Source organism: Leucoraja erinacea, chromosome 5, assembly GCF_028641065.1.
Source record: "Leucoraja erinacea ecotype New England chromosome 5, Leri_hhj_1, whole genome shotgun sequence".
Lineage (NCBI taxonomy): Eukaryota > Metazoa > Chordata > Chondrichthyes > Rajiformes > Rajidae > Leucoraja > Leucoraja erinaceus.
Window position 1 is genome coordinate 80,388,431 of NC_073381.1, and position 16,822 is coordinate 80,405,252.

At 43.2% G+C, this 16,822-nt stretch overlaps 1 protein-coding gene across 1 annotated transcript; it reads left to right on the plus strand.

Annotated features, from left to right (window-relative positions):
- The first annotated feature begins 440 nt into the window (after positions 1-440).
- On the plus strand, positions 441-2,910 carry tent5aa (terminal nucleotidyltransferase 5Aa). Its single transcript, XM_055636075.1, has one exon. It carries the CDS (start codon positions 658-660, stop codon positions 1,837-1,839), a length of 1,182 nt encoding a protein of 393 aa, XP_055492050.1. The 5' UTR covers positions 441-657; the 3' UTR covers positions 1,840-2,910.
- The last annotated feature ends 13,912 nt before the right edge of the window (positions 2,911-16,822 follow it).

Below are 16,822 nucleotides of genomic sequence, written 5' to 3' on the forward strand. Positions count from 1 at the left end.
ATTTTACTGGGCAGTAAATTTCATGCTGGCAAGGCTGACAGCCGCGGTCCTGCCCAGTCACTGGAGGAACATTGGCCGCTCTGTGCCAGTGGAATGAGGACCAGACTTGGTATAGGCCAGCACAGCATTCAATCAGTCCATCAATCACCCCTCTTTGGCCGGCAACTTTCGAGTTACTTCGAGTGGCAGACAGCCCCCTCTATTTCTCCTGTATCTTTAAAGCCTATCTTTCTTCCAGCTCGGTAAAAAAAATGTGAGTGTGAAGGGTTCGCAACGATTTATATAAAAGAGAGAGAGAGAGAGAGAGAGGGGGGGGGGGGGGGGGGGGGGAGAGGGGAGGGAGGGGGAGTTGTCGTGTGTTGTAAAAGTCGCATTCTTGCATGCTGTTTTCAATTTTTGAGTGTTTCCCAAAAGCAATTTATGCAAATAACATAGGCGTGCCATGTCAATGACTCACAGCCGGAACTGCTCACAGGAGCCATATAAAAACTAATGGCAGAGTTAATACGCAGATAGCGAAAGCTTTGCACAGTGAGCGTAGCTGATGGAATAACAGCAGAGAGGGCCGGAAGAAAAAATATATATAGTGCAGAAGGGCAAGGAAAATTGATCCCGTCCGCATTTATTTTAATCTTTAAATTGAGCCGGTGAATTACAATGGCCGATGAAAATGACAACGATAAGTGCAATAATTTTAACGTGTTGAACTGGGAACAAGTGCAGCGGCTGGACAGGATCCTAACGGAGACCATCCCAATCCACGGGCGAGGTAATTTCCCGACGCTGGAGCTGAAGCCCCGGCAGATTGTGCAGGTGGTGCGGAGTCGCTTGGAGGAGAAACGCATCTGTGTGCGAGATGTCAGGCTGAACGGCTCGGCGGCCAGTCACGTCCTGCACCAGCACAGCGGGCTCGGCTACAAGGACCTGGACCTGATCTTCAGGGCCGACCTGAGCGGCGACAAGGAGTTCCAGACCGTCAAGAACGTGGTGCTCGACTGCCTCTTGGACTTCTTGCCCGAGGGTGTGAACAAGGACAAGATCACGCCGCTGACTCTGAAGGAAGCGTACGTGCAGAAGATGGTTAAGGTTTGCAACGACTCTGACCGCTGGAGCCTCATCTCGCTGTCCAACAACAGCGGCAAGAACGTCGAGTTGAAGTTCGTGGACTCTCTCCGGCGGCAGTTCGAGTTCAGCGTGGACGCTTTCCAAATCAACCTCGACTCGCTCCTGCTCTTCTACGAGTGCTCCGAGAACCCAATGTCCGAGCACTTCCACCCGAGCATCCTGGGCGAGAGCGTCTACGGCGACTTCAGCCAGGCCTTGGAGCATCTGCAGCAGCGGCTGATCGCCACCAGGAACCCGGAGGAGATCCGGGGAGGGGGGCTACTAAAGTATTGCAACCTGCTGGTGCGGGGCTTCCGCGCCGCCTCCGAGAGCGAGATGAAAGGCATGCAGAGGTACATGTGCTCCCGCTTCTTCATCGACTTCTCCGACATCGGCGAGCAGCAGCGCAAGCTAGAGTCCTACCTCCAGAACCACTTCATGGGGCTGGAGGATCGCAAGTACGACTACCTGCTCACCCTGCAGCGGGTGGTGAACGAGAGCACCGTCTGCCTGATGGGCCATGAGCGGAGGCAGACCCTCAACCTCATCACCACGCTGGCCTTCCGTGTGCTGGCCGAGCAGAACATCATCCCTAACGTGGCCAACGTCACCTGCTACTATCAGCCAGCACCTTATGTCTCCGATGCCAATTTCAACAACTACTACATTGCCCACGTTCAGCCGGTGTTCCCTTGCCAGCAACATAACTACTCCACCTGGTTACCTTGCAACTGATTTTTGAGGGGGGAGGGAGGGAGGAGGAGAAAAAGGAGCACCAGGAAAGAAGAAGGGGGTGAGGGGGGTAACAACGACAAGGGGAGCATTGGGGGTGAGATTTGTGGCTCTAGTGGCCGAGACAGGAGAGGGATTGAGACTGGGGTGGACTCTCTGTCAACGATTGGGAAGTAGGGAGGAGGAGCGAGATTGACCTAGGCTTGGCTTGTGACCTGCTTCAAGTTTTTTGGGTTTTTTTAGCGTTATTTTGTTTTAAAATCAAATTCAAAGTTTTTTTTTTAAATTCGTGTTTGAAGAGCGTCGATTTTGTTTTACTCTCTGCAACAATAACAACCCCGAGCCTGGTTATAGACATCTTCGGCTGCAAGAAGCTCTCTTCTCCCCACACACTGGTTCTCCCCGCGCCCACTCCTTTCCCCGAGGTTTGAGCAAGAAATGACAACATGGGATTTCAGCACCCATAGCCTTTTCTCATGAGGGTTGAAGAGCCTCTCGTTTCTCCCTTTAATTTTTGTTGTTGTTTAGATGCTGATTTTTTTATAGGCGAGGGGCAAGGGCTCCTCGTTAATTCCACCCCATTCTCGCCTGTTCTCCGACCCCTCGCTCATCTGGTAAGTCCAATGTAGCACAGGAGCCGAGCGCCGTGAATAGCAATTGCGTTTGGCTTCTGCGAGAGAGAGAGAGATGGCGAGCGAATGGGAACGGTTGCAATACGGCTTGCAAAACACTATGGATGATGCACCAAGGGATGCTGCTTCTTCACAGTTGCTTTTGTTTTTTGGTTGGTGTGTGTTTTATTTCGGTGAGAGCTCTTCTTTTGTTTTCTCTCTTTGGAATAATCCAAAAAACGTTTGCTACAGGGAAAAAAAAGGAGTGATTGTTGATGAGAGAAGTCGCTCTTGTGCTAACCCGACGGTGGTCTCACACAGACAGAGAGAGAGAGAGAGAGGGAGAGACTGTTCTCACTGTTCATAGAAACTCTGCAAAACGCTGTGACTAATTAAGGACCAAAGATTTTTTTTTCCGTTTTTATATATCCATAATCTATATCTTGAAAAAAAAAACACAAAACCCAAGGAAAAAGATGTGGCTAATTTATATTTGTCTATATACGAACATGAATCAAGTGCCTATGAAGATGGAATAGAGATACTGTATTCAAATCTTGTGGCTTAATCCACATTTTTTCTTTACATCAGGGACAAAAAAAACGTGTTCTTGCACGAATTATTAAATTCCCTATTTTCTTGGAAAATACTTGTATTAAAAAAAAAATTTGTTTGTGATAGTTTAAAGTATGTATGGTCTTGAACGGTGTAGCACTTAGGCAAGTATTTAAACAAAGTACTCTATATTTTCCAGTTTATAACAAGTTAATTGGTGCTTTTTTCCCCCTTGCCCCTGATTACAGGTACTGTGTTGCAGCTGTATTTGAGTTTCTAAAGTTAAAGCCTAGATGAGTGTCTTTAAAAAAAAAAAAAAAAAAAAAAAAAATTAAAATAAAATAAAAAGTTGGGGGGTGGTTGGGAGTGGAAGACTAATTTTTGTTTATTTGGTTGGTTTTGGTGGAGTACATAATTTAGCAAACCCTGCTGAAAGCCAGCGATTGGCATTAGCTGATCCGGCAGCTAGCTTAGCAAATGAATTGAGCGGAAAAATAGCTGGCCCCGTGCTTGATGAAGAAGAATAGTACATTTTGGATATGGTTGATTTGACTTGTCACGGGGGCATCCATTAATTTAATTTGACAGTTGTTAAGAACAAGCCTATTTCTGACCACCAAAGAAAAAAAGGAAACCCTGACAATGGCTTTAAACTTGATGATATTGGAAGCGATTGGGGAAACTGAGCCAGTGACTGACTTGCAAATAACATTCTACGGATTCTGCATATTTGGCAGGTCTGCTTCAATGAAGGGAAAAATCATTTGACTCTACGCAACAATAAACCCGTTCTAAATTGCGCTGCAATGTTAACTATTTGACCAAAACATGCAATGTTCATTCCCTTCTGTTTTGCAACAATTTAAAAGATATAAATGTATATTAGTTTCATAGTAAATGAATTTTTGCTTCCAAGTGCTTGGCAGCAGAATGCTATGCCTGATATGCTGGGGCTCAATGTTTCAATGCTAAATTTGCCTTTTTCAAAGTTTCCCCTTTTAAAACAAAACAGTGCCCGTTTCCAAGGTTTGTAATCACCGTTTCCTGTAATGCAATGGCTGCAAGCCCACCAATAATTGCAAGTTTTGCAAAGAATGGGTTGGCAGAGGGGAAGGGGGGGGGTAGGAAAAAAAAACTTAGCACTTTGAATCCAGTCAAGGACTTTGAGAAATATTCTCCGGTTTGCAAAGCGAGGGAAATGCCAGATGATGAGGTTTAAACTATTTTTTAACAAAAATGCTTGCTTGAATCGTCTGTTCTGAAATCTTGCTCAGTTAAATGAAAAGTCTCTTATCTGGAGATGGGGGGGGGGGGGGGGGGGGGGGAATTAGAAGTCCACAACTCGAGGGGATTTTCTGTGTCTATATCAAGAGCTCCATTTGTTTACTATTGCATATTACTTATTCATTCTGCAGTGTTTCACAACGTCTCGAAGTGCAGCGCTCTTTGATGTTTACTTGAGAAAAATGAAGGGTGGGGGGTAGGAAATTCCTTCTCTTCTACATTATATGGTGTGTATCTTGCTGTTTATTTGGTGTAATACTAAAGTGATTGATCGTGTTAAAGGGTTTTGTATCCTTCAATTCATAAAGAGTGGATGCCCGTGGATAGGTAGTGTGGCAGCTGCAATGTGAGGCTTTGACTGGAAAGGAGAGGCCAGGGGGAAATGGGATCAGCTGGTGACAGGGTATGTCCATTATTGTTGGTGACTTTAAATAACCATAGATCACAATCATGTGGGATCCTTGTGGGTCCCTTGTGGGATTGCTTCCAGAGCAGGCTGTAGGTATTAAAAAAAATTTTTTTAAAAAAATTAAAAAAGGAAACTGCAAAATAAGAAGGTTAAAGCTTTGGCTGTCATGCACAGGGCTGAGAGAGGAGGGAGGGCCGGGAGTCGGAAAGGGAGGATCCAACTAACCTGTATCACTGCCAGATTTAGCAAAAGGTTGAATCGAATGCAATGTTGTATCAAATGCAATGTGACAAATGTTGAGAGAAGTAGCCAGAGTGTATTTTTAAACTCTCTGTGGAAATTGAGACCAGAATATGCCATGTGCATTGTCTCTTCTCGTATTGTGCGAGGGATTCTTAACTTGGTTAAAAGCACTGTAACAACATGGGTGCTCGAGCAGTTTTTTGTTCTGTAACAGTCAACTGAATTTTAGCTGGATGCTGCACTCTCATCACCAGTAAAGTTTTTTAACTAGTTAGGTTCTGTATTTAAACATTGAATGTGTCCAACATAACATCATGCCTTCATTCTTGAATTGGATTAGCTGTAGTTCAACATTCTTTCTTTATGGATTTGCTTTAATTTGTAAAGTGTCCCCTACTGTATTTGTATAAAATGCATATTCCTGTCTCTTCCTTCCCCCTTTTTTGCTTTTACCACTGGTGAGGTGAGAGCTGCATTTCCAACTAGATAATGGTGCACCAGCTGAAACTCTCCATGAGTGCTATAGCTTGCAATCTTAAGCTAAAATAAACTGTATTCCATTTGTTTTTTGAGATCAATGCTTTTGTTGGAATGTTAATCTTTCCCCCCCCCCCCCCCCATGTAAAATTAAAAAAAAAAACTATTTATCGCAAGGACTCATGGGCACATGAACAGTTTGAATGCCCCCCCCCTCAAAATCCACAGCATCTTGGTTGACTTGCTGCAAACCTTGGAATATGAAGGAGGCTCTGTGCATTTACTTCCTCGTCAACTGCCGCACATATATTTGGCTTCTGAGAGGCTTCCTCTTGCAGCAAACTGACTTGGATTTGTCTGTCGGACTTTCAGTGACTGGAGGCTCTTGTCAAAAAGTAACGCGAATAACTGATGAAGCCTGGACTCTTGAAGACTAAAGCACCTGTGTCGGTCACAAAGGGAACAGATTGTGAATTTTGTTTACACAATCCAATATTTGGATTTTCTTTTGGTAAATAAAAGTTATTTTTTTCTATTAAGGTGTATCTGGCGTCATCAATCTCTGCCGAGAATGTAACGGTTAGCTCTTCAAAAAAAAAAAATCTGTTTAAGAAGCATTTTGTTAGTGCTTTTAAAAAAAAAAATAAAAAAAAAAGCTAAACTCAGCACTTTCCCAGAAGCTGAGCATTCAGCAGCTTCTGACTGTAACTCAATAAATAGGCAAAATTCAGCCCTATAAGCCAAGTTGGTTTAAGCAATTCAAAATAATGAGTAGCTGCAAGGAATTCTCAGTTTATGCACCACCCTGAATTTTAGAAAGTTAACATTTTCTCCCACTGGTTTAACATTTTCTGGTTAACATTACTGGTTGACAAGTTAACATTTAGGTACTAATCCCAATTTATAATGTTTGGGGCAAAGACCAATTTTATTTATTTGCCTCTACTCCACCATTTGACATTTGCAACAGATAAAATCACATGTGGTTAAAGTGCACTTTGTCAGATTTTAATAAAGACCATTCTTATACAATTTGGTTTCATCATGTAGAAATTACAGCCGTGTTTATAGATAGATCCCCCCCCCCCCCCCCCCCCCCATTTCATAGCACCATACTGGGACAGCAATATCATGTAAATGAAAGTAGTCTTGTTTAGTATTTTGTTGCATATCCTTTGCATGCAGTGACTACTTGAAGTCTGCGATTCATGGACATCACCAGTTGCTGGGTGTCTTCTCTGGTGATGTTCTGCCAGGCCTGTATTGCAACCATCTTTAGCTTATGCTTGTTTTGGGGGCTAGTCCCCTTCAGTTTTCTCTTCAGCATATAAAAGGCATGCTCAATTGGGTTCAGATTGGGTGATTTGACTTGGCTACTCAAGAATTGACTATTTGTTAGCTTTGGAAAAACTCCTTTGTTGCTTTACAAGTATGTTTGGGATAATTGTCTTGCTGTGGAATGAACCGCTGACCAATGAGTTTTGAGGCATTTGTTTGAACTTGCGCAGATAGGATGTGTCTATACACTTCAGAATTCATTATGCTACTACCATCAGCAATTGTATCATCAATGAAGATAAGTGAGCTAGTACCTTCAGCAGCCATATATGCCCAGGCCATAACACCCCCACCACCATGTTTCACAGATGAGGTGGTATGCTTTGGATCTTGGGCAGTTCCTTCCCTCCTCCATACTTTGCTCTTGCCAACACTCTGGTATAAGTTAATCCTCATCTCATCTGTCCACAAGACCTTTTTCCAGAACTGTAGTTGCTCTTTTAAGTATTTCTTGGCAAACTGTAATCTGGCCATCCTATTTTTGCAGCTAACCAGCGGTTTGCATCTTGCAGTGTAGCCTCTGTATTTCTCTTCATGAAGTCTTTGGCGGACAGTGGTCATTGACAAATCCACACCTGACTCCCGGAGAGTGTTTCTGATCTGTCGGACAGGTGTTGGGTATTTTTCTTAATTATAGAGAGAATTCTTCTGTCATTTCTTCTGGGGGAGATAACTATGTATAAAAACAGCTGTAATTTCTGCATGGTGAAACCACAATGTATACAAATGACCTTTAATAAAACCTGACAATGTGCACTTTAACCACATGTGATTTTATCTATTACATCTCAAATTGTGGAATACAGAGGCAAATAAATAAATGATGGGTCTTTGTCCCAAACATTATGGAGGGCACTGTATATAGAAGTATATAAAAATTAGGAGGAGCATGAAAGGACTTGAGTGCTGGAGGAACTTACTGGGGCAGGCAGCATATCTGAAGAACATGGATGGGTGATGTTTTGGGTCAAGACCCTTCACTTCAGACTGATTGTGTGTGGGGAGGGGGAACAGAAGAGGGGAGAGACGGGCCAAAGCATTGCAGGTAATGGATCAAAATGTGCAGGAAGAAACTGCAGGTGCTGGTTTACACCGAAGACGAATGCAATATGCTGGACTATCTCAACGGGTCAGGTAGGATCTCTGAAGAAAAGGAATAGGTGGTGTTTCTGGTTAAAACCCTTTTTCAGAGGAAAACTAGAGGTATGAAAGTTAATAGGTCAACATAGGCAAAAGGTGATTTTTTTTTTTTTACAGGTGAATGTAACTAAGGCCAGAGAATGGCGCATAGATAGGGCAACAGATTATTTTTCCTCCGGTGGTAATTTCAAAGGGCACAGCTTGAAAGTGAGATGGGCAAAGTTTAAAGGGATATTTTCCTTTTTAGTGGAGAAATACACTAAATGCAGCCTAACCAAAGCCTTGGAGCTGCATCACGACTTCCTGACCCAATGTGCTGCCATTGGTGGTGGTGGAGGTAGACACAAAGGTAGCATTTAGGAGGATGTTGGATGAGGACATGGATATGGATCACGTGCACGAAAATATCTTGGCACCGTGTACTTATGGGCCGGAGGGCCTGTTCCTGCTCTGTGTTAATACTTTTATTTGGGGTAGTACAGCTGCTGCCTTACAGCACCAGAGACCTGGGTTCGATCTTGGTTACAGGTGCTTGGTTGTATGGAGTTTATACTTTCTCCCCATGTGGGTCGACTGAGTTTTCCCAGAGAACTTCGGTTTCCTCCAACATTCCAAAGACGTACAGGTTTGTAGACTAATGGGCTTGGTAATATGTAAAAATTGTCCCTAGTGTAGTGTTAATGTGTTGGGATCGCAGGTCGGTGTGGACTCGGTGAGCTGAAGGGCCTGGATCTCTAAACTGAAAATGTGTTTTTGAGGGTTGAGAGAATATATTTTCTCCAGCCACTTGATACGTTGCAGCATTTAGTCTCCAGTAGAACCAGTACTAGTTGGAGCTATTTTTCTTTTACCTACTGTTAACAAGTGCAGCTAGCATTTAATGGAACAAGTGATTTAATAACCCCTTTGCAACTAGCTGTCAAATAGTTTACTTGAACTCCTGACTTTAAATCGGTTCAAGTGGCTTCAGCTTTATAATATTAGTGTGTTTATTTTATGTGGTAAGGCTTTTACTTCATGTGGCTGAACCCATCACTGCTAAAGATCACTCTGCAAGAGTAAATTATAGCCCCACTTAAGCACAAGTTAGTAATTTGCACTTGTGTTACAGATCAGATGCTTGTGCTTTGCTGTGGGGAAATTAATCGGTAATTAATAAATGGTAATTGGTGAGAAAAGTGTGGTGAGTGTCCCTAATTGCTTCCTTTTAAGGGCCTGTCCCATCAGGCGACTCTTTAGGCGACTGCCAGGATCTAGTTTTGATGGATTTCACCAACAACACATGGCGACAACCTTCGACAACACCTACATCAACCTACGACTGCAAAAATTGTCAACATGTTGAAAATTTTGCAGCAGTTGCCTGTAGTCGCCCAGAAAATCGCTTAAGTGGAACAGGCCCATTAGTCTGACCTTAAAGAAATACAGACACAAATACCCCGCCCCCTCCACCTCTACTTTCAGTCAGAGGAGAGAGTTACTCCAGCATTTTTTTGTCTATCTGAAACATCACCAATTCTTTTTTGCCAGAGATGTTGCCTGACCAACTGAGTTACTCCAGCATTTTTTTGTCTATCGTTTGTATAAGCCAGCATTTGCTACACTTTAAAACATAAATATATATATATTTCTAACTATAACTATATAAGGGGTCACAGTTTAAGGATAAAGGGGAAATATTTTAGGACCGAGATGAGGAAAACTTTTTTCACACAGAGAATGGTAAATCTGTGGAATTCTCTCCCGCAGAAGGTAGTTGAGGCTAGTTCATTGGCTATATTTAAGAGGGAGTTAGATGTGGCCCTTGTGGCTAAAGGGGTCAGGGGGTATAGAGAGAAGGCAGGTACAGGATACTGAGTTGGATGATCAGCCATGATCATATTGAATGGTGGTGCAGGCTCGAAGGGCCGAATGGCCTACTCCTGCACCTATTTTCTATGTTTCTATAATCCTTTGGAATAAATTGCCAATCTAGTTTTAAAGATTTCCTCCGCATGAAATTGGTTTGTTTACAAAATTAATGGAAGACACATAGGATGTTAGAACTTACCGAATGGTTACAGGCATGGTTAGAGTGGGTGTGGAGAAGATGTTTCCACTAGTGGGAGAGTCTAGGACCAGATGTCATACCTAAGAGTAAAAGGATGTTCCTTTAGGAAGGAGAAGAGGGTTTTTTTTTTTTGTTTTGGTCATAGGATGGTGAATCTGTGGAATTCATTGCTGCAGAAAGGCTGTGGAGGCCAGGTCGATTTACATTTTTAAGGTAGAGAAAGATAAATTCTTGATTAGTGCAGGGGTTGGGGGGAATGGGGTGAAGAGGGAAAGATAGATCAGCCATGATTGAATGGCAGAGTAGACTTGATGGGGTGAATGGCCTAATTCTGCCATCACATGAAGTACAGCACAGGAACAGGCCCTTCAGCTCACAATGTCTGCGTCAAACATGACACAGAGTTAAACTAATTTCCTCTTCCTGCACGTGATTCATATTCCTCCATTCCCTGCATATCTGTTTATCCATCCAAAAACCTATTAAATGTATAATATCTCCCTCCATGGTCATCTCTGGCAAAGCATTCCAGATACCCACCATCCTCCGTTTATAATAAAAATAAAAACTTGCCTTGCGCATCTCCATTAAACTTTGTTCCTCTTGCCTAAATACTATGCCCTCCAGCCCTTGACATTTCTACCCTGGGACAAAATAGATTCTGTCTATGCTATGTATGACTTGTTTTGTTTGGAGATCAGTGAAACGTATGGAAACAGGACCTTCAGCCCACTGAATCTGCACTGACCAGCAATCTCTGCACCTTATCCAACACGCACGAGGGCCAACTTTTACATTTATACCAAACTAATTAACCTACAGACCAGTACCACTTTAGAGTGTGGGAGGATACCGAAGATCTCAGAGAAAGCCCATGTACCACAGGGAGAACGTACAAACTCTGTACAGACAGCGCCCGTAGTCGGGATCGAACCCGGGTCTCTGACGCTGTGAGCGCTGTAAAGCAGCCAATTTACCGCTCCATCACAGTGGTGCATGATTTTGTATACTGCCATCAGTTTCCCACTCTGATTCTGATGCTCCAGAAAATATTATCCAAGTTTGTCCCAAATGTTTAATATTTAATAAGGTACAAGTGGGCCACAGGTTTCTGGCACCTCATCCATTGTATTTGTTGTTCAAGATGTGGACTCTTGTACATCGGTGAGACCAAGTGTAGACTGGGCGATCATTTCATTGAACACCTTTGCTCAGTCGGCCTGGACCTACCTTATCTCCAGGTTGCTAAACACTTTAATTCCCCTTCCCATTGCCACACTGACCTTTCTGTCCTTGGCTTCCTCCATTGTCAGACTGAAACTAATCGCAAATTGGAGAAACAACATCTCATATTTCGTATGGACAGCTTACAACCCAGTGGTATGAATATTGATTTATCTAACTTCAAGTAACCCCTGAAGTTTCCCCTGAAACCCCTGAATGCATTTTGTTGTCTCTGTACTGTACACTGACAATGACAATTAAATTGAATCTGAATCTGAAGTTAGGGGTTACTTGAAATTACGTCACCTATTCCTTCCCTCCAGAGATGCTGCCTGTCCCGCTGAGTGACTCCAGCATTTTCTGTCTAACACAAGTTTCTTGACCCTTTTTCATTCAGTGAGATTGTAGGTGATTGTCCTTGGCCTCTCTACCAGACCATTTTACATAGACCCTTGATTTACCTGCAGGCCAAAAGTCCCTCTTGTTCAATAGTCAAGTGTGTTTTATTGTCATATGTTCCAAAATGGAACAGCCCAACCAGTACGTAAACATGTGTAGGGAAGAACTGCAGATGCTGATATAAATGAAAGGTAGACACAAAATGCTGGAGTAACTCAGTGGGACAGGCAGCATCTCTGGAGAGAAGGAATGGGTGACGTTTCGGGTCGAGACGGCTGAAGAAGGGTCTCAAACCAAAACATCACCCATTCCTTCTCTCCAGAAATGCTGCCTGTCCCGTTGAGTTACTCCAGCATATTTTGTCTACCAATATGTAAACATAATAACCTGTAGATACCATAACAAGCAAGAAAACAAATTTGATTAATAAAAAAAATATATATAGTACAAAACCAGAAGTCCGTAGTGCAAGCAAGGCAGTTTGTAATTTAGTTGGAGTTCATAGTGTTCAATAGCATGATGGATGTTGGAAAGAAGCTGGTTCTGAACCTAGACATCACAGTTTTCAAGCTCCTGCACCTTCTTCCAGACGGCAGGAGTGAAATTATGCCCCTGTCCCACTTAGGAAACCTGAACGGAAACCTCTGGAAACTTCCGTGTGGTTCCCAGAAGTTGCAGATGGTTGCCGGAGGTTGCAGGTAGTGGAAGCAGGTAGGGAGACTGACAAAAACCTCCGGGAACCCCACGGAAACCTTAGGTGGGGCGCAAAGTCTCCAGAGGTTTCCGTTCAGGTGTCCTAAGTGGGACAGGGGCATAAGAGTGTAGCTAGGGTCGTGTGGATCCTTGATTATAACTTCATTGATGTACTAAGGACAGACAGTAGAGATTTCAAGATTCATTCTGCTCCTCTCAGTCTCAATTGTCCCGGCCCTCTATTGCCGAGATTCAATTCTCCTCTTGAGGAAACCTTGAACAGGGGGCAACCTTCATTGCACCAACATTGTCAAGCCTCCTCAGATAGAAGGTACACATGACCTTTCCAATTGACCCTTGTACGATTCATTCCAGGTTCACAGAGCAGATGGCCAAATATCTCCATTTGTAGCAAGGTTACCAATGCCATTTCACAACATGCCTAGTTCATTTCATTAATCTTAATAAACAAAGCAAATATAGCAATGATAATAATGCACTAGATGTTTCTGAGCACCAGCACTCAATAGTCAAGTGCCTTATTGTTATATGTCCTGACACGCAACAATAAAATTCTTACTTGCAGCAGCGCAATGGATCTGTAAACACAGAATGCTGTAGTAAAAAGGAATTGGTGACATTGCAAGTCGAGACTCTGATAAAGGGTCTCGACCTGAAACATCACTATACCGTTTCTCCAGAGATGCTGCCTGTACTGCTGTTACTGCAGCATTATGTGTCTATCTTCAGTGTGAACCGGCATCTGCAGCCATTTCCCGTATGTCTGCATTCTCAGACCCTTATTAAATTGTCCTTAGTGTATGTAGGATAGTGCAGGGATGACTGGTTGGTGAGGACTTGGTGGGCTGTAAGGGTTGTTTCCACACTGTATCTCTAAACTAAACTGAATATCACCAGCAATTTATCCAACTTTGACAGCAATGAAAAGCAGCCAACATTATCAAGGTATCCCTCTTCTTATCGCATCTTCCCCTGCCAACAAGGGCCCATTATGGTCTCCACCCTTGCTGAGGTCATCTGTTGCCGGTCTCAACCCGAAACGTCACCCATTCCTCCTCCCCAGAAATGCTGCCTCACCCGCTGAGTTACTCCAGCATTCTGTGTCTACCTTCATCTGTTGCTGGCCCTGATGTGTTCTGGTATTTTCTTGCCTCCCGTTTATTCGGGTCGAGACCCTTCTTCAGAGATGCTGCCTGACCCACTGAGTTACTCCAGCATTTTGTGTCTACCTTTGATTTAAACCAACATCTGCAGTTCTTTCCTACACATGTATTTTTTCTCTCCAGTGATGCTGCCTGACCTATTGTGTTAGTCCAACATTTTGTCTATCTTCAACATAACCACTCATACCCTGGTCATTCTTTCTAATCCCTCCCCCGTCGGGCAGAAGACAAAAGTTTGAAAGTACATACCACCACATTCAATAATAGCTTCTTCTCCACTCTTATCAGACCCTCAAATGGACCCCTCATACGCTCAGAATGAATTCCCGATCTTCCAATTTGCTCCTCTGCAATCTTTGCACTTTTTAAATTTAATCTGCACTTTCTCTGTAACTATGTCCTGCACTATATTTATTTACTCTTTCGTACTATCACATATTCACCTATGGTTTGCCAGAATGCCGCACAGAACAGTTTTTCACTGTTTCTCGGTACAGGTGACAATAATAGCACATTACCATATCAGCATTGGTCTATCTACCATTGTGTATCCACTCATTTAATTCATCTTTATCCTTTTAATAGTCTGTCTTGTCTTTGCAACTTTAGTTTAGTTTATTGTCATGTGAACTTTCTCACCAATCTTTGTCAAAGTGCAACATATTCAACTTATTAAGAAAGATTGAAAACTAATAACAAAGAACCAATTTGAAAATGCTTATTTCAGTTTGCACCATTGGTTATTAAACCAATGAGCCCTTTGGAGTGTAGGGAGGTACTGCAGATGCTGGTTTAAACCAAAGACAGGCACAAAAAGTTGGAGTAACTCAGCTGCAAAGAGCTGGGGACAGACACAAAATGTTGGAATAACTCAACGCGTCAGGCAGTCTGGAGAATAGAAATAGGTGAAGTTTCAGGTCAAAGAAGAGTCTCGGCCCGCAACGTCACCTATCCCTTTTCACCAGATATGCTGTCTGACCTGCTGAGTTAAGGGGCTGCCCCACTTGGGCGACCTAATCGGCAGGTTTAGAGCAGTTTAGGAGAATTTTGAACAATGTCATGTTGAAGACCTCCTTCGACCTCCTTCAACTATGTTGAAGACTAGCTTTGACTAGCTACGACTAGCTACGGGAAAATTGGACACCGAATAGTGGAAAGTGAAGACGACCTCTTTCGATCTCCCTTCGACCTCCCTTCGACTATGATGAAGACTAATAAACTACTACCTTTGATTACCTTTGACTACCCTCGATTACCTACGACTAAAATGCCGACCTACTACGACCTACTACGACTAAACCTACGAGTAAAAAAAAGTATAGATTTTTTCCATGGCGACCTTTTTTAACTCGTGGGCATTTTTTAACATGTTGAAAATATGCCGTGACCAAACTGAGGTCTCGAGTGCACGGGGACTACTCTTGAACATGAAGGAGAGTTACATGCTCGAGATCTCCTACGACCTCGTGTCGACCATGCTGTGAGTATGAGTCGAGGGCAAACTCACCAGAACTCGTGGATTAGGTCGCCCCTTTATCCCAACATTTTGTGTCTGTCTTCGGCTCTTTGTGGTAATCTCTTTTGCAACATCTTATCAAATACCTTTTGGAAATTAATTTGCACTCATTTTCTTTTCCAATGTGGAAGTTATAAGACTTTCAAAATCATATTTTTGCCTAAATGTTTGCCATTTAATTTAATACAGCATGAAACAGACCCTTCGGCCCACTGAGTCTGTACCGACCAGCAATCCCCGCACATTAACACTACCCTAAACACAATCGGAACAATTTTACATTTTATACCAAGCCTTAGAAACGGAGCTAACGCACACTATCAACCCCTATAGTGGAATGTATCCAGTTCTGACTTGGAGAAGCCCTGGCTGAAGCTTTCAGAAAACCTGACATGAATTATGGATCAGGTTATTAGCAGCAAAACCAAACACGGATCAAATCAGCAACACTGTTTGATCTACAAATTAACCGACAAACTGGTACGTCTTTGAAGTGTGGGAGGAAACCGAAGATCTCAGAAAAAATCCTCGCAGGTCACAAGGAGAAAGTACAATCTCTATATTGACAGCACTCATAGTCAGGATCGAACCCGGGTCTCTGGCGCTCTTATGCCGCTATCTCACTTAGGGAACCTGAACGGAAACGTCTGGAGACTTTGCGCCCCACCCAAGATTTCCGTGTGGTTCCCGGAGATTTTTGTCAGTCTCCATACCTGTTCCACTACCTGCAACCTCCGGCAACCACCTGCAACCTCTGGGAACCGCACGAAAACCTTGGGTGGGGCGCAAAGTCTCCAGAGGTTTCTGTTCAGGTCTCCTAAGTGGGACAGGGGCATAAAGCAGCAGCTCCACTGCTGTGCCACCCAAAAAGGGTTAGGTAAACCAATGGCAGGCAATTCATTGTAACATTGCCTCTATCTAATGTTAACATTTGTCTTGTATGGGAGATAAGAAATCTGTATTTGCAGCAACAACTTGAATTTGTGATGGTTATGTACATATTGACATTCGGGAGTATGCTGCAGAACGAGATTCTGAAAATCAAAACCCAGAATGAATTGGGAAGAATGACAAAAAAACACAAAGTGATTTACAAAAGGGGAAAATGACAAGTGCTAGAAATCAGAAATAAAAATAGAAAATTGGTCAGGCATCTTTAAAGAAACAGCATGGAAACAGACCCTTCGGCCCACCGAGTCCACACCAACCATTAATTACCCATTCACACTACTTCTATGTGTAGGAAGGAACTGCAGATGCTGGTTTAAACCAAAGATAGACACAAAATGCTGGAGTAACTCAGTGAGACTGGCAGCATTTCTCGAGAGAAGGAATGGGAGACGTTTCAGATCGAGACCCTTCTTCAGACTGATGTTTCTTCTCACTAGTTCTACAATGTTCCACTTTCTCTAGCTCACAGTTATACCACATTTTAATCTCCCTGCTCATTGGGGGCAATTTTATTCCAAAGGCCATTTAACCTACAAACCCCTTTGCGATGTGGGAGGCAACCAGAACACCCGGAGGATACATATGTGTTCACAGGGAGAACATGCAAACTCCACACAGACAGCACCCGAGGTCAGGATTGAACCTGAGTTGCGCCATGAAGCAGCAGCTCCAACAACTGTGCCATTGTGCCACCCTTCTCTGGGGATAGACACACAGATTTAATGATTCAGGGTCAAGAAAATTGATAGTGAGGAAGTTTATCTAATGTAGCAAACAGGAAGAGTGTATGACTCCAGTAGGCATGAGCACAATGAATGAAAGAGCATTGATATTTGAGTCTGTAAGAAGGAACTGCAGATGCTGGTTTAAACCGAAGATAGACACAAGAAGCTGGAGTAACTCAACATAGGC